This window comes from Nipponia nippon, unplaced genomic scaffold, assembly GCF_047370975.1.
Source record: "Nipponia nippon isolate SJK-2023a ecotype South Korea unplaced genomic scaffold, ASM4737097v1 scaffold_3, whole genome shotgun sequence".
NCBI lineage: Eukaryota > Metazoa > Chordata > Aves > Pelecaniformes > Threskiornithidae > Nipponia > Nipponia nippon.
Genome location: NW_028262347.1, coordinates 50,649,318 through 50,670,385, shown reverse-complemented (window position 1 = coordinate 50,670,385; position 21,068 = coordinate 50,649,318). Strand labels below are relative to the sequence as shown.

The following is a 21,068-nucleotide window of genomic DNA, read 5'->3' as shown; positions in this document are numbered from 1 at the left end:
CATAACATACAATACACTGAAAGGTAATCAAAGTATTTGCCTAAACCACATGTTTACATGTAGCTTGTTTTAAGATTCACTTCGTGTGATAGCACCTGAACAAAACATGATCAAAAGAGAGCTCTGTGTATGAGTGAAGGAGGCTGACCTCTGTCTTCAGGATTCAAACAGCCTAGGGTTGCTGAGTACTGCAATTCTTGGCCAGAACCACCATGATGTATGGGAAAGTCTTTTGCTTTGCCCTGAGAAAGAAATGAGGGCAAGTACAACACTGAGCTATGGAAGGATTGCTTCACATCATAACAGCAGGTACTCCTATTTTTCCACTTTCTGATTTGCTGTTTTTTTTTTTTTTTTTTTTTTTTTTTTTGCCTGCTCATGTGAAAGCATATCCAAAGGGAATAAGGTCATTCAGAAGTAACTAACATTTTGGTATCTGTATGAACCGGAGAAGTTCACAGTGTCTGGGCAGTGTGCACACTCTGATTGGGCTTTTACGTGAACAGAGAAATTTGTACTAAGTTTATACTATATGATACTATACTATATATCATCCAGTAATATTCTATACGCATTCCTTAACTATCCCAGCTTAACCTTTTCCAACACTCATGACCTATGCACTGCAGCACCGCAGAAATTTGCAAGCAGAGCGCCAGCAAAGCCAGGACTTGGAAGTGTTCGTCAGTATATTCTCAGGGCAGAACCATGCATAGTAGAAAACTAGTTATCAGCCCCCCAGGTCACAGCTCTCACTGCTATACTACTTTGCTATGAAGTCAGCCTGAGAGCTTTGTGTGTAGCACTGCATTCCCTGCGAGCTGAGAAGCTAGACCACTCAAGCAGCTTTCAATAGTTGGTCAAACCCTCACAGCAACTTTGATGACATACTAACTGCAGACAGGTCCCTTCAAGATGATCCATTCTTCACCGCCAAAGGAGAAAAAAACAAACAAACAAAAAACCAAGCTTATGACTACAGTTCAGTCAGCTCTGGTCTGACATGGAGATGACATTTTCCTATCCCTCATTTTGGACTGTGCCTTAGGTCAGACCAGCGATTAAAACTACCAGTGTTCACAAGAACACTGAGCCAGTGGTCCTGTGCTTTTTAATCCCACCCATCAACTCGTGACAGTGGGAAGTGCCAGGACTTTCCTCAGCAGTGCTACTACTGCCTAGAAGCCTAAATCTTTGCTGACTCATTCGTAGAATCCTAAATCTTTGCTCCTTTCAAATGGACTGCGTTGTGGCTGCCTCCTTTACTTTTACAAATACACAAGCACTTACCTGAGTATGTCTTGTGCAGCTCAAAACTGGCTCCCCCAGCAAAACTGGACACAGACAGAAAGTCTGGAATAACTTTATATCAGTGAAGCTTATTTCTATTTGAACCTTGCTGCATGAAGGCTGCTAAGAGCACTGAATACTGAACTGCTCTGTTCCCCATGTAAGAGGGGAGGAGGGTCACTGCATCACAGCACACAGATCTCGCTTTGACACCAAACAGCAGGCAGCATTTGGTCCAAGTTGCATCTACATCAAGCTCCCAAGCCTCTACAACCCAGCAGAACCAGTCTTAAGGGTAAGCAAGCTAAACCACTAGATAGCACAGCTAATAAAAAAATCATTATACACACTAATTAGCAACAATATTAGTGCGTTTTGTGAATAGTAGTAGTCAAACTGGGATGAGAAAACTGTTTAAGACTAGCAGAAATCCTGTAGTTCACTCACTTGCCAGGATACATCCACTTTCTGCAAAACCTTATACCTTCTATTTAAGAAGTATGATATAAAGAATTAAGAGTTAATCTGTGGTCACTTACACATTGCATAATTTCTAGCTAAATCAAGTGACTGATTTTTCTTGAAGTTTTATTTTACAGTTCTGGCTGTTAGATATTCAAGTAACATTTAACATTTTTAACAGTTTGCCTAGGAAAAATAAATAGCAAGTTAAAACCCAGAATTTTGAATTTGAAATTTAAGTACCATACTAGAGTAGGAAACTGCATTAATTCATCGAGATGTAAAGCTCTGTTTTGCCTAGGGGTAGGGGCAGAGATAGAAAGGCGGACCATACCTATGGGTGCTTTCTTTGTAGATAAACAGCCTTAAATGTACTTAACAAGGCCTTTTTATTATTGAATTCTCAACTGCTCAGATACATCAGTTTCTAATCTGTTTAGTTTGGAACCTCCTCAAAGGTCTGTTTATTTCTCTTTCTTATGTAGCTACATATTAATGGTTAGTTCACCTTCAGTCTGTTCTAGAAGAGCTGCGAGTCAAACATTTTCTGCACAAACACAGAAATGCTACACTACTGTAATATGTCATTTGGCATAAAGTCACAGTTGCAATTCCAGTAAGTGTTTATAAAGGCAAACAGAAATTTGACTATGGAATGAGAGCGTGCTGGGAAGCGAGCTAATTAGTCCACCTCACCACACTATACCCCAATTCTATCACACAGAACTGCAGTTCTTTGAATTTCACAACCATGAAAGTCTCAGTCAAATCCTAGATAAAGGAGGTGGAGTTCCCTCTTTCTTCTTGACTCCCATCTGAAGATAGCAGCAACAGAAAGAAGCTGGATTTTTTTGTTTTGTGTTTGTTACCTCTTCATACACCTCTCTGACAGCTGCTCCCCCTGGCTCTTCTTCTGGTTCCATTCCTCCACCCGGTACAATCCACTGATCTGGGTATCGGCTACTGCTTACCAACAGCACCTATAAATAATTGCAAATGACTGTTAAATATAGCTCACAAGTCAGGAATCTTGGTACTATCTACTTTTTAGCAACGCACTTATTCACCTAGCCAGATGGATTATAGACTTTAGAAATAAAACATAACAGGCAACTAGGAGTTGTAAGAAAAAAAAAAAAAAGTGGCATTATTAACACCCAATCTTTTTATTACAACCAAGTCAACACAATGTCATTGTAATCCCCTTGCACAAACACTTTTATCAGATGCTTAGACACAATGTGAAAAATACACAACACAATATGCACAGGAATGAAGATGTACAACAAAAATCTAGTAACAATATTCTCCAATATTGACTACGTCTTATGGCCACATAGATGGTAAAATGTGAAAATTAAGACATTTTCATCACACAAAAGTTAAACTAATTCTTCTGGAATGGCATCTTTTGGCTAAAAAATTGGACTTTGAAAATATTTCTAATCTTTAGTCTTAGACAAGCTTCTTTTCAGTTACTGAAGTGTTATGTTAGCATGGCATGCTTACAATATTGCATAACTAAATTATAAAGGAGAGTACTTCTTTGGCTCTTGTCCAATTTACTTTCTTCTAACATTTCTGTAAGAGGAAAAACTGCAACACATTGAATTTTGAATGATTTCCAAATTTAATAACATTTTTTTCCCCAAGACACTTCGATTTCACTTAATTTGACTCTGTAACCTGGTCATATCATTGATATATACCAATTTAGGTATACGTAGGACCTGTCCTGAGAAGCTGAGATTTTAGCCACCTGTCCAACAAACTAGAATGCCTCACATTTGAAGTAATTTGAAGTAGAAGTCAATGAAAACAAGACCTTGATTCAGGACCAGATGGAAATAGAACAGTTTAACTTGTATTTGAGACATGTCCTGATTAGTAAGACATACTCAATCAGCTGTGCAGTAACACGCTTCGTATTCTAGGCAATACTTGACATAAGCCCAAGCCCTACCCTGAAGTCAAAGGACAACTGTGGGGAGCAAAGGGACAGGGTCAGTGCTCGAACCTTTGAAAGCAATTAAAAGACTAGCAACAAGAACCTCAGTCTAAAGGTTAAAGTGTTGACTGGTGCTAGATCACTGAAGTGACAGTCCAGTCCTCACCAACTACCTTTATGGTCTTTGAATTCATCTCCTGTTGGATTAAGTAGAAGAAATGATTCCCTGATGAGGCCAACATGGAAATGCTTACCACTTATACTATGTCCCTTTGGCACTCATGGAAATACGGTGTAGGTTCACTCACAGGAACTGGGAAGTGTAATTCAGATGACTGCAAACCCTTGTGAATCGAACAATGCGTGTGCATACTGAGGTGCACCTAGAAGAGCCTTATCTGACAGATACTTTTCTTGTTGTAATGTTTATTTTATTTGCAGTCCAGATTTGTCCTACTCTGAAGGGTTCTCCACTGTACAAATTTTTCCTACACTAAGTAAGAAACACATTTAGTACAGAACCAATCTTAGCATCTGATCTAAATGTTCACATTTTCAGTCAACTCAAATATTTTATTCAGCTATCTAAAACCCTAGAAATAGTCAGCAAAGGCAACAAGGTTAGACACAAATGCATCTCAACTTGATCTTTTACAACCAAAGGTTTTAGTTTCCTAGGATCCTTTGATATTAACAAAAGATTCCCAGAGGGTTCACAGCTCTACTAAGTGTAGTTTTAGAAAAAGTTTTTGTACATGTAGGTGGAGCGTCTATATCACTACAATGAACCACCATGACAGCAATGCTTAAAGAGCAGTTGTAAAAATCCAAGTTATGAATTCACTTGTGGGATCCCAGACATAAGCATTACACATTCTTTTCTACTGATGAAACTAGCACTCACTGCAGTCATGTGGAAGCTAGCAACAATGATGAACAAAAGGATGATTATATCACATTAAATCATTCCCAGCTTGGTAGAATGGTTTTAATCAGCATTCATTGTTTAGTTAAGGCTAAACAGAAAATTCTTAATTACTACTAAGGGATAAATCAGGTTGCTGGTTCTGGCAGTGTACCATAAAGCCAGGAATCTCTTATGCCTTTTACATATAGTAGTTGATTACCGCTAACCTGATTATTCAATAGTCTATTGATCTGGGTTTGTATATCTATTAGCTTTAAATTACCCTTTTAAAAAGCAGAAACAAATACATCTAGCAAGTAATCAACAATAAAATACATCAACTCCGGTAAACAGGCTTTACAGCTATACATACAATAAACTCCCAAGTGTTACAGCCTGGGAGTTCATTTTGGCAACTATGCAAGTCTCCACTAACCCTGGAACTGAAGCATTTTCTCAAGCATCTTTCCCTCTATGCTTTATTCTCCTTTGATCCCACTGCTTTTATAGTCCAAATCCAAGGGACTACACTAAGGTATATCTCTGAGACGTTCAGATATACAATTTTTTCCACCCAGTAACATTAACGTTTGAAGCCACTAGGGCATGAGGCATCCATCCTCATGCAAGCAAAAATGTACTCAGTGGTAATCAATTTCTACAAAAGCCGAGAGCCGACAGCTAGAAATTACAAGATTGCGTGGCAAGGCTGAAAAGCACTCCACTTTCTTTCAGTTATGGCAGCAAGCAATCTTGCACTCACTTGCACATTTTTGGTTTTGGTGTGTTGTTTTTTATTCCATGTAGTAGGTGTAGTTCTCAGGTGTTTCCATCTGTAAGTGGCCAAAAGACACATCCCACAGCACCTGAACGACTAGGCTGTAACTATAAAGATCACTTAAAAATGAAGACACCAAAAAGCTGTGGTTGGTTGACAATGCACTCACATGCCAAAAGAGGTGCAAAATCAGCAGCATAAAAGCCAGCAATTCATCTTCCCTTAATATAAGATAAGCAAACCAGGAGAAGAGAGACCTAGGTCACCTGGGCAGCCGGTCTCTCCTGAGGAGGTCCATGTTCACGCAGATTACAGTAGTCTACTGAATAACAAGGCTGCAGAATCTCACACCTCTACATTTTTTCTGGCCTATGTGCACCAAATTTAACATGGGAACCTCATTAGGCTCAGAAGAAAACAACGGAAGTGCTTCCTGGGCGGAGAAATCTGTAACCCATATCTCTGAATGCAGAGAAAGGAATGAGATTTCTTGTATTGTATTACCTGCCAGCGACCGCTGCCTTTCCCATGTCTCTGAAAAAGCCTTACCGTTGATGACTATTGTTCAAAAGATTTCCAAAGTACAGAGTAATGGGATCAAATCTGCTTGCCTAGTTATACTGTTAAGTTTATCTTACTCCAAAGACTAAGGTAAAGCTGCTATTTTCCATAATACTGCCAAGTGAGGAAGTAAAGCCGCAAAACTCAGCTAAGAGGAGAAGAAGAAAAATTCTTCCACCAAGTCTTACTAGCCAAGTTTTTACCTTGTTTTCAAGTCCAGGAATAGCAATGACCTTTTGAGCACAGCAAGGAAGAGAAACTGCTAGCCAGCCTTCTTGTAATAAGCACCTATCGATACGCTTAACCAAGCTATGGTTAACCAAAAAGCCAAAGGTAATTACGGAGCATGTGGCGTCATGGGACATGCTCACTATAAATGCTAAGCCTGCAGACAAACAACTGAAAATTTCTAGAGAAAGATGCCAAGGTTTTGGCCTGTTTAGTGTTCTCAAGTCAGAAGAAACTTGTGAAACAGTTAGCAGCCATATATTTCAGAAGATTAAAATGGCAACAGCTCGGCGTAATATAAATTACAACCAAAAGCTATTCCTCTTTATATTTTTTTTTTCATATCAAGCACTCAAAGACACAGAAAATGACTTAAGGTTATACAAAACATCCTTGCTTTCTATCTTCCATAATTGTACAGCATTATTGATTACAAAAATAATTGTATTAAAAATCAGCTTACATTAAAAAAAAAAGGCAAGGTGTGCTAGTTTTGGCTGGGATAGAGTTCATTTTCTCCATAGTAGCTGGTATGGGGCTATGTTTTAGATTTGTGCTGAAAACAGGGTTGATAACACAGGGATGTTTTAGTTACTGCTGAGCAGTGCTCACACAGCGTCAAGGCCTTTGCTGCTTCTCACCCCACCCCACCAGCGAGGAGGCTGGGGGGGCACAAGAAGCTGGGAGGGGACACAGCTGGGACAGCTGACCCCACCTGACCAAAGGGATATCCCACACCATATGACGTCATGCTCAGCATATAAAGCTGGGGGAAGAAAAAGGAAGGACGGGGGGACATTCGGTGTGAGGGCGTTTTGCTGTCCCAAGTAACTGTCATGCGTGATGGAGCCCTGCTTTCCTGGAGCTGGCTGAACACCTGCCTGCCGATGGGCAGCAGTGAATGAATTCCTTGTTTTGCTTTGCTTGTGTGCGCAGCTTTTGCTTTACCTATTAAACTGTCTTTATCTCAACCCATGAGTTTTCTCACTTTTACTCTTCCGATTCTCTCCCCCATCCCACTGGGGGAGAGTGAGCGAGCGGCTGGGTGGTGCTTAGTTGCCAGCTGGGGTTAAACCACGACACAAGGTTAAGGTTGAAACTTGCTAGACAGAACAAACCCCCACAGCTGGATTCTTTTGACTTCAGAGCAGAGCCATCCACAACTTGAAATAATGAAGCAATAGCAGCAGAAGCCACTATAAACCAACTGCAAGATGGGAATTTTTCCAAAGTGGATGCATTACTTGCAAGGAAAAACGAACTTACAGTTGAAAAGATACCACTCCAGTTCCACAGAAGTTATTTGTCTTCATACATCTTTGTAAGCTCTCTCCTCCTTCTCATCACTTTTATTCCTCTCTTCCCCACTGCACACCCCGTTTTTTCCCCTCTCATCACCCCCACTAATCCACTAGCTATATCCAACTTGCTGTTTGAGTTACCTGGTGGAGATAGCTAAGTTTGCCTTTTTTTATAGTAAAGCTGGCAGTTAAAAGGAACAACTTTCAAGAGGAAGGGAATCCACCCCTCGTCCCTATAGACCACTGAGCACGTGTCACTCAGTTGCAAAGAACACCTCGTTGCTGAGGTGTATGACCAAACACTGCACATAGAAGGAAAGGAGAAGGCGGGTGCATGGAAGACGAAGGATTTAACTCCCAAGCTCTATGAAGGCAAGCCCTACAATTTGTTTAAAAATGGCCATAAGCAGATGCTCAGGGAAGAATAGGAGCAGGAAATATTTTATTGTTCCCTAACACTTCCAACCTCCAATTGTTTTCAGCTCGGGATCTTCCTTAAAAGTATGGGAAACTACTTTGAATGCTACAACACGGAAACTTATATGAAGGAGCAAGGAAAAGCACCTCTTACAAACCGTGGATCATGTTTGGAGGATTCACTGTATGAATTTCTAGACAAAAGCACGCATCTCAAATTAGAGAGCACATGTCAACCTGCTACTGTAGTTACAGATTTCCTTTATCTAACACTTTTTCCTATTTTAAGAATCACTGCCTCATTTCAGTAGTTCTGAAACAGTTTCTCAGTTCCCCTATAGGTTACCGTGGTGTCCTTGTCGTAGAATGCCATTCTCTCTTTTTGGACTCCAGAAAGTTGAAAAATGAAACAGAGCTTCACAACCTGCCATAGCAATGCCACACAAGTAGCATTTAGTAAGGAACGTACTTTTGCCTTCCTGAAAATATTCTCAGTAGAGTGACTGCTTGTAATTCTTATTCTTTACTGCAATCATTTTCAAACTTACTTTTTTTAACCTGGAGATATAATGTGCACAAAGTCATTGTAGAGTGGTAAAAAACCTTGGGATCAGACTTGACAGCATTTTAAAGTCAAGGCTGCAACATTTTTACTTTCTCCCTTACACTGGCGCAATGAGTTCAGGAAGCTCATCTGGCTGAAAACTAGCTTGTACTGTTAAAGCTTAGTCTTCAGCCCGCACACACTCAACACTGATCAGTACCCAGCCATACAAGGGTCAACGCCGCACAAACACGGGCAGAAAGGCATGACTACAGCTACCCAATTTCAGATCAGCCTAAGCCAATTCAAGAGCCTCTAGCAAAATACTTTGCAGACAACAGACTGAAAAGCAGTCACCAGCTATGACGGAGGTTTAAAAGATTTAGTCTCAATTAACAGGAACTGGCAGAGCAGCAGAGAAATGGCGTAACAACCAGCAGTACATTAATCCTAACGCTCATTAACTTGAGCACAGCATCTTGAAAGCAACCCAGAAAACTAGGTTCTGTCTATACAACATATTAAATAAAGTCTGAAATATCTTGGACATCAATCAGTGCAACTTTACCAGCATTCCAAAGAAGGATGATAAAGAACTATATGCATATATTTTTATAATACTTCAAAATCAGATCTGCAAATGATTTTTCCTTTGAGATCTTCTGATTTTAAGGCTATATGGCAATAGGGAGAAAAACCATCAGCCTTGTTCAGAAGTTTTGCTTTAACTTGCAATTCAAATTCTATTTTTTCTATAAATTTTGTTTCACATGAAATTCACATATTTGCCTAACACGTTGTTATACTGATTCAGAATTTGAGTACCTTCCTCTGGCTATTTAAAGTACTTTGTTTTGTTCTTTGGCTAAAGTGTTCATATCAGGAGCAGACACCACTATACTACTACGGTACGTCAGTCAGAACACATTTCCTCACGTCAACAAGCACTCGAGTCACCTATAACATTCGATCTCCCGCTAAGCTTTGGAGAATCAGATGTGACAGGTCTCGTGGTGCGATAAAGGGTGCGGATCCTGCACCCAGCCATACGGCAAAAGGAGACTCCTGGCTGCAAAAAACTCTGCAAACAAAAAAGAAACCCCCCCAAGCGTCTATAAAAGAAGTTTTACTTCTCACACTGGGTCAGTTCACCAATCCACTTTACAGTATGTCCTTCTTCCCTTATGCTTGCCAATACAGACCGAGGGAGAAAACACACGTGGTAGTAGGGGAACAGCTAAAACTAGTATTGCTGCCCATTTTTTTTTGTAACTTGAAACCACGGCCTAATCTTGAGCAGAAGAACTGAGCTTTACCGGTTACTCAGCAACATAATCTGTTTGACTATGGGATCAGCTTCCAAGCACTTGTCAGAAACAAGAGCTCCAAGTCTTTGAGAACCATTCAGCTGCAGGTAAAGACATGACAAGGTTACTTCTTGACAAGTACCAGTTACCTTTTAGCCTTTTTTGTCTTTGAGAGAACTTGGAGAAAAAACATACAAAAATTTGTTTTAAAATATTTACGTTTACAGGACTGGTTCCACTGAAGTGCTTAAGCACTAAGTTAGATTGTAGTGTTTCACAAAATCGGTGGCTGGCCAAAGCCAAACAAATCTTTCTTCAAGTTGGAATAACTGGAGAAAACCACCGAAATTAAAATAAGCTTTTTAAGTGTTCTGCAAACAAGACTGGAAAAAAATACACATCAACTTGTGGTCTGTGAATAGCTATGCGGTTGCGTATGTTTAAGAAAACATGGCTACAAATCCTAGCTAGAGATATACATGCATATATGTGTGTGTGTATATGCATATATCTCTCTAGCTATGATTTGTATATATTTCTGAAGAAGTCTGCCACTCTGCTGTTCCATAGAAACTGGTAACTTGAAAGTTTTGAGCACCACCGAGTTAACTGGGGCAATTCAAACAGAAATTTAGCCACCAGTTTAAATCCTCAAAGTAAACTTAGGATAGTGCAAGTCAGCTATAAAGGACATTTTCTCAAGTACCTAAACACTTACAAATATTACTCGTTCAAAAAAGACAGCATCTTCTAAACAGGGCAAAACACAAAACGTGTTTTGTTGCAGGACACCTTAGCCTGATGTCAGACAGGTACAGCCATGTTTCCTTCTCCCCTCAGTCCATTTTGAGCGACTCTCCACCCCATTAAACACATTTGTATGGCATAAACAAGTAATACCATAGCTACTGGAAAAAAATAATCGAGTGTTTGAAATAAAAAACAGCTTATGGTTAACTGATTTCAGTATCTGTCTGAGGAGGCACTAGTGAAGACCGAAGCTTCCTGCTGTGGTGGACAGCTGAATTCCTACAGCTTCGTCGAACTTGCAGGCAAGCAGTTGCAGTTTGTCAAAAAAGATCCCAACATGAAGGCAAGGTGCATATGCAACGCCTGCAGAAAGCTCTTTTTCTGTGGAAGTAGGGATAACAAGGCACTTGTGTTTTCTAAGTTGGTTACTTGATATAAATCCTACCACAGCAACCTAACATTCAATTATTTTTATTTAACGTTAACATAAGCTTAAACCACTGCAGAACTCCATGCGAGCCTGCAGGGATACACCATAAGCAGACGCTGTCTCTGAAGACACACCATAAAGAGCCATTTTGGAAGCTATGTATAGGTCTTGATTTTTCAAGCTATACCCCTTCCTACACCACATAGATGATGTCCAAATATCAAGAAAATGCTGAGGAAAAACTAAGGCAGCAATCATCCTATGTCAGTCATTCTTTCTGTATGTTAGCAGGGCAGGGACGTGAGACAGAACAAGTAAAAACCCCAGTGTGCCTGAAGTGCATATTGAAAAGTGTATTCTCTGGTATTTTAAAATATGCCTATATTCTATTAGGCAATCATAGAGCAAGCTAGGTAACCGGTATGAGTCCATACACTGCTTTGGAGAGCACACCAGCCTTAAACATGGTGCCATGGCCATACTCCCAAGTTATATTTCAAAGCACACGTTATCTGTGTGTTTACACCTGAGAGCTTACACTGAAGGATAAAGAAACCAAATGACAAATTCTGAGTCAAGTATGGAAGATCTTTCATCACTGTGCAAGTTTATTCGTAGAACACCCCATTTTGCCGGGGTAGCCAGGTAACACTTCTGGGCCCTGGTTTTATAGACCACATTACATTACAATGGGTCTTTCTGGTTTTCAAATGATTTAGACCAATGAAAATAAAAATAACATTTTACTTTTTCCTTTATTATCTTTTAATAAAACCATTGCTAATATGAAGCAACAGCTGTAAGAAATTGAAGAACACTACTATTAAAAAAAAAATAAGCGACTACCAGAACAAGGTAGATTAAACAAGGGTTTCTTACATCTTTACATTCTACAGCCCAAGAAATAAAATTCTCTAAATCAGACCAAAAAGGAGATACAATACTAGGAACCTATAATTTTTAACTCAAAATTAAGAGGCAATAATTGGCATGCAAGTATATGCCCTGCTGGGGGGGGGGGGAAATCTATATTTCCCATAACTGTGTGACAATTATCCTCACTACTGTCTCAATAGTAACAGGAAAGCCTTCCCAATCTATTTTCATCTCTCGTACAAGGCTGAACAACAAAAATGGCAAAATTAAAAATTGAAAAGCTTGAAGACTTCTTTTGCATACGAAACTATTTTTTAGATCTGCCACTAGCAACTGCTGGCTGAACACTAAAGTAGGGCTTTCAATACTATATTCAATTACATAAAGCAGTGTTACACATGCCAAAATAATTAGAATGCACTCAAGTTTTATATTCAAAGTATTTAAAAATAACTGCTCATTTATTTGTATAATATGTAGTTGATGGAAGAAAAATTAAATTAGCCTTTAAAATTGTTTTAGTTATCCAAATGACTAGAAAAAAATACATTTATTACTATTCGCTCTTGCTGCTTTAAAGGCAGAAAAAAATACATTTATTACTATTCGCTCTTGCTGCTTTAAAGGCCTGCCTCGTTCTCTGCTTTGAGAGGTAAGAATTTCCTTGCCTAGCCTCCACCCAGACCCTGAGACAGCAGCATTTTATGTAAAACCAGTGTTTGCGGAGTACTGAGCGCATAAGCAATTCCAACCCGTGAAAGCGGTCGCTCCTCACAGTACCGAGAGAGGTTCTCCTGCGGGCTTATCCTAAAATTTCCGTCCACATCTCCTAGTTGCTCAAGAGACTTGCATTTCCTCATACACAAATCCACCAGCCCATCCCAGTCTGCTGAATATCATCAGCTTTTTGCACACACCTAACAGCTTCTTGCTTGTTCAAAGCAAAAAGCCTGCAGCCCCCACGCATTTCATGCCCACATAGCCTTGTTTCATTTTTTCATGGGATTTCTCCTGCTTCATTTCCAGCAATTTTTTTCGTTCAAAGGGCAGACAGTGCCTGCAATTACTGCTTCATTTCCATTAAGAACGACAGTAGGAGCCAGCACTTAAGCCCATATCCAGCCATCTTGCTCTCTCTTCAGCTCAAATGACAGCACTGAGAGATCAAGACAGGCAACACTAATTACAGTAGTCTAAGAGATCATCTTAAACACTCAGAAAAAATCCAAAGCTACTGGCCACATTACTTGGCTATTTGGGCTTCCTCCAGGATTCTGTTTTTTTTTTTTTTAAAAAATCATACAATATCACAGCATGAAAGCTACAAAATCTAAACCAAAATGGGCTATACAGCAGTAAATTGGCATATGTGGAGTCACTTCAAGATGAAGAAAGAAACAGGAAGGGAGGATTTTTGCAGCAGTGCATGTGGACAACCATCAGTCATCTCACAAGTACATGCTTCCAGCTGCAATAGCAGCTCTCAAGACAAAGCAGAAGCTTTTGACAGGTTGCAAGACTGCAGGCAAGCCCAGTTTCCAACCTGTAATACCCAAGAGAACTGACTCAACAATTTTAAGTCTGGCAGCAAAGACTGTTGGTTAAATCTAATTGGACGGGGTGCTGTAGCTGGAGACTAGGAGTTCAGCAGCTGTATTTCAAACTGTTTGCAGGGACCACCAGACTGAATTTTGCCTCAGCGGTATTCTAGAGCCCACCTATGTTTCAAATTAAGAAATTAAGAAGTGAACAGAAAATGAATGGAAATACAGTATGGTTTTACCAAAAACATCCTTTGCTACCACAGCCTTTCTCAATTGACATGTTGCTTCACTGTCCATAAAACTCAGCTGTAACATGGGCTTCAACAAGGCTACAAAGGTAGCATAAGAAGTGCAATACAGATAGGAAACAGACCAAGAGGGCTTAACGTGCAGATTTTGCTAAAAGATGATTAACAATAGAGATATTAAATGTTTTAGTGACTGCCCTGGTTTTCATTTGTGATGATCACAAAAAGCTGTTACTGAAATTTTTAAGTCTCCAAATTGAGAGGCAGTGTCTATAAGTCACGATATCAACAGAGGATCTTATGTCACGGTATCAACAGGGGATATCATGCTAAAGTTGCAGAAGGATCACATTTAGTTAAGAACAATATATTGTGAATCTAATGTGCAGGACACTAAGAATTTCTGGTACAAGTTGAGAGTTCACACGGTGGGAACAAGTTAGAGACTTAGATACCACCACTAATCACAAGATGACTACACGATAGCTTTACAATCATGATTAAGACGGGTCCTATCACAATGTTTTTCTTCTAGTATGGCTAGAGAAGTATTAGTAACCTTTTACACAACACAGTGACACTCCATCTAAAGCAACTACAACTATCACCTACGTTCAAAAAATACAGCTGTCAAACTGAGGGAGATGAAAGAGCTACCATGATAATCAGAAAAAGAGAAAACTGGTTTTAGGAGATGACGCCGTAAGACTTCAAGTCCATCAAAAAAGCGCTAAGAAAGGCATGACTACTGTGCACCGATACGTCAGAAAATGAAGTGCAAGAAAGGAGGAAAAAAGCTAAAGCGCAGGCACAACTGGATATGGACTGGCCTTTCAGAAAGTCAGAACGGAAGCAGGAAGACAGGTTAATTCGAAGATTTGTATCAGAAGATTGCTGCAGATACTCATTCCTCCAGACAGAAACTAACGAGCTGAAATGTAGAACATGATCTATTGAGAGTCTTGCAGCCAGAATCTCCAGTAAAAAAAAAAGTTGAGATTTTGATTTCTTGCTTTAAGATTCCTAAAAAGAAATGTATTACTGAAGATTGCTTCCAGTTGTCTGTCCTATTGTCTCTCCTCCAATGTCTAGCAACTCTCTGCTTACAGGGTAGTAACCCTGTACGTTAAAATAACTGTGAAAGCTATTTCCGCCCCCCCAATAGATTCTACAAGAGCCTGCTGTTCCCCTCTTCTCCCTCCAGTCACCCAGGTACTACCTTTGTGCTCCTTCACAGAAGGAGCTACCCTGCACTTAAAGATCCCTGGAGATGTAGGTCAGCTGCAAATCAATGGTACAATCTCTAGAGAATCGGAAAGGAAGCGTTGAAGACATTTACACGCAGTTTGAAGTAGACCTACATGGAAATGTATTAAGACAACAGCGTTCAAGAACAACAGAAGCAAGCCTCATCCAGCCAATTCGGGGAACGTGGCTGGTGACACAAATTAATCACAAACAGTAGTCAGGCATCAAACTTCTAAGGAATAGGTTCTGTATTGATACAGATGGAGCTGGCACTTGGGAAACAGCTAAAGCAAGTTAAAGATGCTGCCATTGCTTTTCTGGGAATAACTTACCAGAAAGCGATTTGAACTGTTGCCACACGCTTAATCTATGTCCCAAATCTGACCTGGTGTTATCCCATGCATTTCACCCTCAAGCGTGTCTACTTGCAGAATGCCAAAGGCCAGCCTCATGCCAGCCACACAGGTGCTCCATCTGCAATACCACAAAGCGCTCCAGTGCAACAAGTATCAGCACCCACTCTTCTTACACAGCTCAGGAAAGCTGCTACTACCATCCTTAACCTCAGAGGGTATTCTTATGCACAAACAATTTTTTGAAGCTGCCAGTGGTCTCATTTGGATGCAAGACTGAAAGAGAATATAAGAAGTCGCAGCAGAAAATGAAGAATGAATGGAAATTACTGACAAAGGTGACCCCAGCCATGAATTTCCAACTACAATTGGGGCAAGAAAGCTGTCCAGGTGTTTGAACTCCAAACAAGTCTGTGCTGGAGTAGCATCCAAAAATAAATACCAAAAGACACATAAATGGGGAAGCATGCCAGAGTATCAGAGGTGCTGCTGAAACCAAAGAAAAGCTAGACCAATAGCAAGAACTAGCAAGATTCCAGCTGGGCACCTTTCTCCTCTATAATATTAGGAAAAGATGATCAGCACGGTCCCAAGACTGTATTTATACCACACAGGGAATGGTACGTACCAGAACACCATACAAAATTTTTGCCTAAACCCAAGGGTCTGTATTTTGACATGAGGCCCCTCCCTGGTGCATTGTATTGCTTAGTAGATGCTTAAGCAAGAAATTTGCCATATTGGCATCTTGGATAGGACACTAGCCTCTTCCAGCATAGAGATGAAGGGGGGGGGAAAACCCCAAGCCCTAACCTTTGTAGTTATTTTATAGCTATTAAACAAGAAAATGAAAACGACAATCAGGAAAGGGTATGCTTCCAGCCTGAAACAGCCTATAAATGCATTGTGCAATGAAACCATCAGCAAAGTTTCCAGATAACGGCCAGTGCAATTGACCTTGGCTAGGAATACAGGACAACTTTGTTGCCACCTCCCGGTTCTGCTGCAACATAAAACCCTGGCTGAGCGCTACCCTCAACAACCAAAACCGCAACACTCCCCCTCTCGCCCCCGAGCTCCTTGACAAAATATTTTTAAGCACCGTTTTACTCTCTTGGTGAGAGACGGCGACCAAGGCGCCGCTTTTCCAAAAACAAGATTCCCCCCCCCCCCCCCCCCCCGGAGTATGGCAGGGGGTTCGGTTCGTCTTAAGGGCAACACCAGCCCTGCCCTCAATGCGCCATTACACCTTAGCCATCCCCCTGCCCACACAAAGGACAACCAGGGGGTTTCAGCCGGTGCCCGGTCCCGGTCCCGCCCCGGGAGCTCCCTCCCCCGCCCGAGGGGCGCCGCCCGCCGCCGCGCACAAAGGAGGGCGCCGCGCACGTGGGCTCGCGCCCCGCCGCACCGCCCCAAGATGGTGGGCGAGAGGCGCGACGAGCCGCGGAGCCGCCGCGCCCGCCCCGCCCCCGCGGTCGGCACGGCCCGGCCCGGAATGGCACGGCACGGCTCGGCTCGGCGGGGGGGGGGCGCCCGCCGCCGGCCCGGCTCCCAGCGCAGAGCTGCGGGCCGGGGAGCCCGCACAGCGCCGCGGCACGGCCCCCTCCCCCGGCTCGGGGGATGAAGAGCCCCGGCACGACTCGACTCTGCGGGCGTCCCCCGGGAGGGGCCGGCGCCCCCCGGCCCGACAAAGGGAGGCGGCAGCGGCGGGCCCAGCGGGTGACGGCGGGAGGGGAGCCCCGCCTGGGCCGGGCCGGGCGCCCCCCGCCCCACGTGCGCGGCGGCCCGGCGGGCTCACCTCGTCCTCCCGCTCGCTGCGGAAGCAGAGGCACGCCGCCCGCTTCTTGTAGCCCTCCCGGTCGTACGTCCGCGTCTGGTTCGGCTTAAATTTCATCATAGAGGCGGTGACACGCCGGCTGCCCCCGGCCGCCGCCGCCGCCACGGCTCCGCTCTCCGAGCGCCGCCGCGCCCCCGGGACGCCGGCGCGGGCCCCCGGCTCGGGAGTGGGGCAGGAGGAAGGCCGGTCCCAGCTGCCAAGCTCCTGTCACAGCAGCGCCGCGCCGCTGCCACCGCCCCAGCAGCCGCGCCGCGCCATGGAGGCTCCCTCGCTGCCCCGCTCGGCTCGGCTCGGCTCGGCTCGGCTCGGCCCGGCCCGGCTCACCCCTGAGCCGCCGCCCCGAGCGCCGCGGCGGCCGCCCCTGCGCCCACTATTTAACCGTAACGCACATTCCTGCGCCCGCGCGCGCCGCGCCGCACCGCGCAGGCGCCGGGCGCGGCAACGGGCGGGCGGGGGGGGAGGGAGAGGCGGGGAGAGGCGGCGGGCGGGGCCCGGGAGGGGAGGTAAAGGGCCGGTCACGGCGCGGCGGCGGGCGTGCTTAGTCACCGGCGGGGCCCTGCTGAGGGTGGGGGCCGCGGGATGCGCCGGCCCTTGAGGGGAGCGGGCCCTGGTGTGAGGCGGGGCGAAGCTGCTCCTGCTCGCCCGCCCTCCCGCACAGCGCCGCGGGCTGACAGGAACCGGCCCGGGCGGCGGCTCGGGGCCCGTCCCTGGTGTCCCACCGGCTGCGGTCGCCCCGCCGAACCCGGGCCGGGCGTGGTGGGGCAGGGCTGCCTCACGGTCTTGTGCGACCTGGTGTCCCCGTGGGGCGGGAGCGGGCCTGCCGCCAGCGGCGCCCGGTCGCGGGCGGTCCCTCCCTCCCTCCGGGTGCGCAGGGCTACGGCAGGCGCCGCTCCAGCGGCGGTGGGCCTTTGTCCAGCCCGGCTGTCGGAGCGCGGAAGGGCTGCGGTCCCTGTTGGCAGCCTCCGTGGCAGGGAGCCCGGCGTAGGTGTGCGAGGCGGGGCGGCTTCCCCTGCTGCGAGGCCCGGTAGGTGCAGGCTGCACGTGGCCCTAGTACGAGTAGTAGGACTGCCAACCTGAGTTAAACCCCTTTCGAAATAACTCGTATTTAGAAGATACTGGTGTGTGCAGGCTGGGAAACCAGGCAGCCCATGCTATTTTTTTTGTTTGTTTGTTTATATAATAACATCTAGGAGCTGAAGATGGGCAGAAAGCCTTCCTAATGCTGCCAACGGGCCAGGAAAAGGTCATCTGGTAAGGTGAAAGCCCTGGTGTTTTCATGATCATGGAAAAAAAAAATGCCGCAAAACGCAACCCAAGAGCAAAACAAGGCAATGCTGCTGTTTTCAATGCCCCTGGATTGCTGTCGATTGCAAGTAGCCATCACAGCACTTAATGCTCGTGCATGAAAGATGGCTTAGTTGTGTTGGCATACAGAAGGTAGTGTGTGCTAATATACCTCTACTTGTAGAAGTCACTCATCCAAACTGTTTCATAAACTTTTTCCTTCATCCGGATCTTACTGATGTTCAGTAGGCTCCTTTGTGCTTTTGGAGTGGACCATTGTGCTCTAAACTTCTATCCTGCTTGTTTCTTGTTCCAGAACACCTTTTTTTTTCATCCTATGATTTTTATTTTTTAACAATTTTATTGATATGTAACAAGTCAGACTTTTTATATGCTTTTTGTGGCATGTATTGAAAGGAGATTGGTTTGTAATCACTGGTTACTCTGGTTCTCGGTGAAATTTGGACCTTCTGTTTTTCAGAGCGTGAACCGAGTGCAATGAGTCAGTGCAATATCACACTTGAAAACCATGGAAGCTAAAGGAGGGAAAGCACAATTGTATTGAATTATATTACTTTGTTAAAGTTATAATAAGCTGTAAAGTCGTACAGCCAAAGATTAAGAAACTCCAAACTCAATTTGCTTTTACGCTTTGATTACTTGTATAAGCATATTTTTCTTAAGGCGGCCCCTAACACTTTTGCCACTTAGCAAATGGACTGGCAGATTAGATTTCTTCTTTTTCTCCTCATTCAGTGCAGATCCAGGTCTCCTTTATTACTACCTGTCACCAGTCAGGCTTCAGGCCACATACAATTTTAGTAGGCTTTTAATGGATCCCTAGTCAGAATAAATTCTTTTTTTGTGAGGGAAGAACCAATACCCAATCAGTATCTGAAATTTTTAGTTCAAAGTTTAAAGGGTTGAGATCTGAAACTTTCGAGAATGCTGAGGAATAAAAACATGTTTTTGATGCTTGTATTCATAAACTTGTCTATCATACAGAAAATAGAGTATGGTATGGTGTAATGAAACTCAAGGCCTACAAATTAAGATTGCACAGTTAGCCATTGCACCAACATTTCTTAAATTTTACGTGCTTGACCTTGCCACCTTTGCCGTATTCCCATGTAGTTTTAAAGGTACATCTTTACAAACAGCATGGATGTGCATTCATGTAATGCATATAGCAAAAAAGAAAATTTTGCCATTAGAACTCATTTTGCTTTGGGTTGTTCCTTGAGCTACTGTTTCAGGGTTTACCTTTTAAGACAAACACGTTTTAAGTCTTCAATATGGCTCTTTCTGAATTATCTTTCTTTTTTGTTTGTTTGGGAGGCTTCACCTCTCATGCAATTGGAGGAAGTTCAAAAGTAGGATTTATACTTAACAAGAACAGTGTCCAAAGATCAGATGAGCTCAGGCCAGGTTTTCCACTTCTGTACAACTCAGCCCTCCCACCCCCAAAAAACAAACAAAACATTTGACTGCCAAATCAGAACACAACACACAAATCCTATCTCTGTTGTGAAACTCGATGGTTTCTTTGTCACGTATCACAGAGGTAAGACCTGGAAGAGAGAGCTCTGCGAGATGGGCCAGTCAGTAGGCTGGCCATCGTTACGTTTCCTAGTCCACGTATCCTCGGACGCAGTAACAACTGCAATGATTTGCAAATTCATTGGGGCTGTCTTTTGTTTTCGTGAAAGCCCCAACTTCTGCCTATATGTAATTAGGCTTTTATTTTACAAACTAAAAGAAACCCAACTTTGTGAATATGGAAAAATATTTAAAAATAATGACATGAATCCTAAAAAGAGCAGCAGTAGGATGTTTTGGTTTTTGGACCTTGAGAGATTTTGTTTTGAGAGGTGCTGCTTGCCTTTTTTTTTTTTTTTTTTTTTTGAGAAAAGTTGAGATTCATTGTGCTAGGAATTAATCTTAAATGCCTAAAATGATTTTTGTTTTGTTTGGAGGTGTGATTCTTAAATGGCCCTTGGTTTTTAGAATCATCAAGAGGCTTGAATCTTCAAGGTTTTTGTATTTTTTTTTAAGTATTTGGCCTTGTAAGTAAGTTATGTGGTAAGTAAGTGGTCTGCCTATATGCAGAAGTCAGCAACAACTGTATGTGAAACAGTCAAATCATCAGTAAATAATTAACATTTACAATGCTATCGCATATTAATATTCACAGTAGTTCTGTAATGATGCGTTGCTTCCTATTTTGTTAATGCAGTGTATGAATGCTGGGTATGAAATTATGATTGCATGGGATATATTACTGAAAGGAACTGCTACAGTATGGTACCAAAGGTCTATTTTATTCAGCGGTGGGGTTTTTTGTTTGTTTTTGTGAAGAGTGTCTCTGGATTTTGCACTACAGCAATAGTAATTGTGAAGTAACTGATGACACCTTGAGTACGAGAGCTGAGTAAACAATGCAGGTTGCAAAGAGGCTTTAAAGGAAGTTCAAAAACCTTTACGTTCAGACAAAAATAGCTTTCTACCTAACTGTAGTTACACTTTGAGTGAAGTCTGCTTAAATGCAAGGGAACAATTTTCTTTTCCTTGAGAAGAAAGTAGCAGGTTTAAAAATTTACAGAGCAATTAGATTTTCCAGTTCCCTTGACCTACATTTATGGCTGAGATTAGAAACTGTAGTGTTCAATAACTATATTCTGGCAAGTTTTATGTAACTTTCTTTTCTACTCTTAGTTTATTATGGTTAATAAAAATGAAATATTTGCTTTGGAGG

The 21,068-nt window shown here is 43.0% G+C and overlaps 1 protein-coding gene across 2 annotated transcripts in view; it reads right to left on the bottom strand.

The window, feature by feature from the left end:
* The window catches only part of NUDT4 (nudix hydrolase 4), a 30,141-nt gene extending 12,694 nt beyond the window's left edge, over window positions 1-17,447 (bottom strand). For both annotated transcript variants that reach the window (XM_087766505.1, XM_087766506.1), the window contains exons 1-2: window positions 16,991-17,447; window positions 2,622-2,732 (exon numbers count right to left, since the gene is read on the bottom strand). In XM_087766505.1, coding sequence (XP_087622631.1) covers window positions 2,622-2,732; window positions 16,991-17,089 — 210 coding nt within the window. In that variant the 5' untranslated portion in view covers window positions 17,090-17,447. The remainder of the gene's footprint in view (window positions 1-2,621; window positions 2,733-16,990) is intronic.
* Window positions 17,448-21,068: the final 3,621 nt, after the last annotated feature.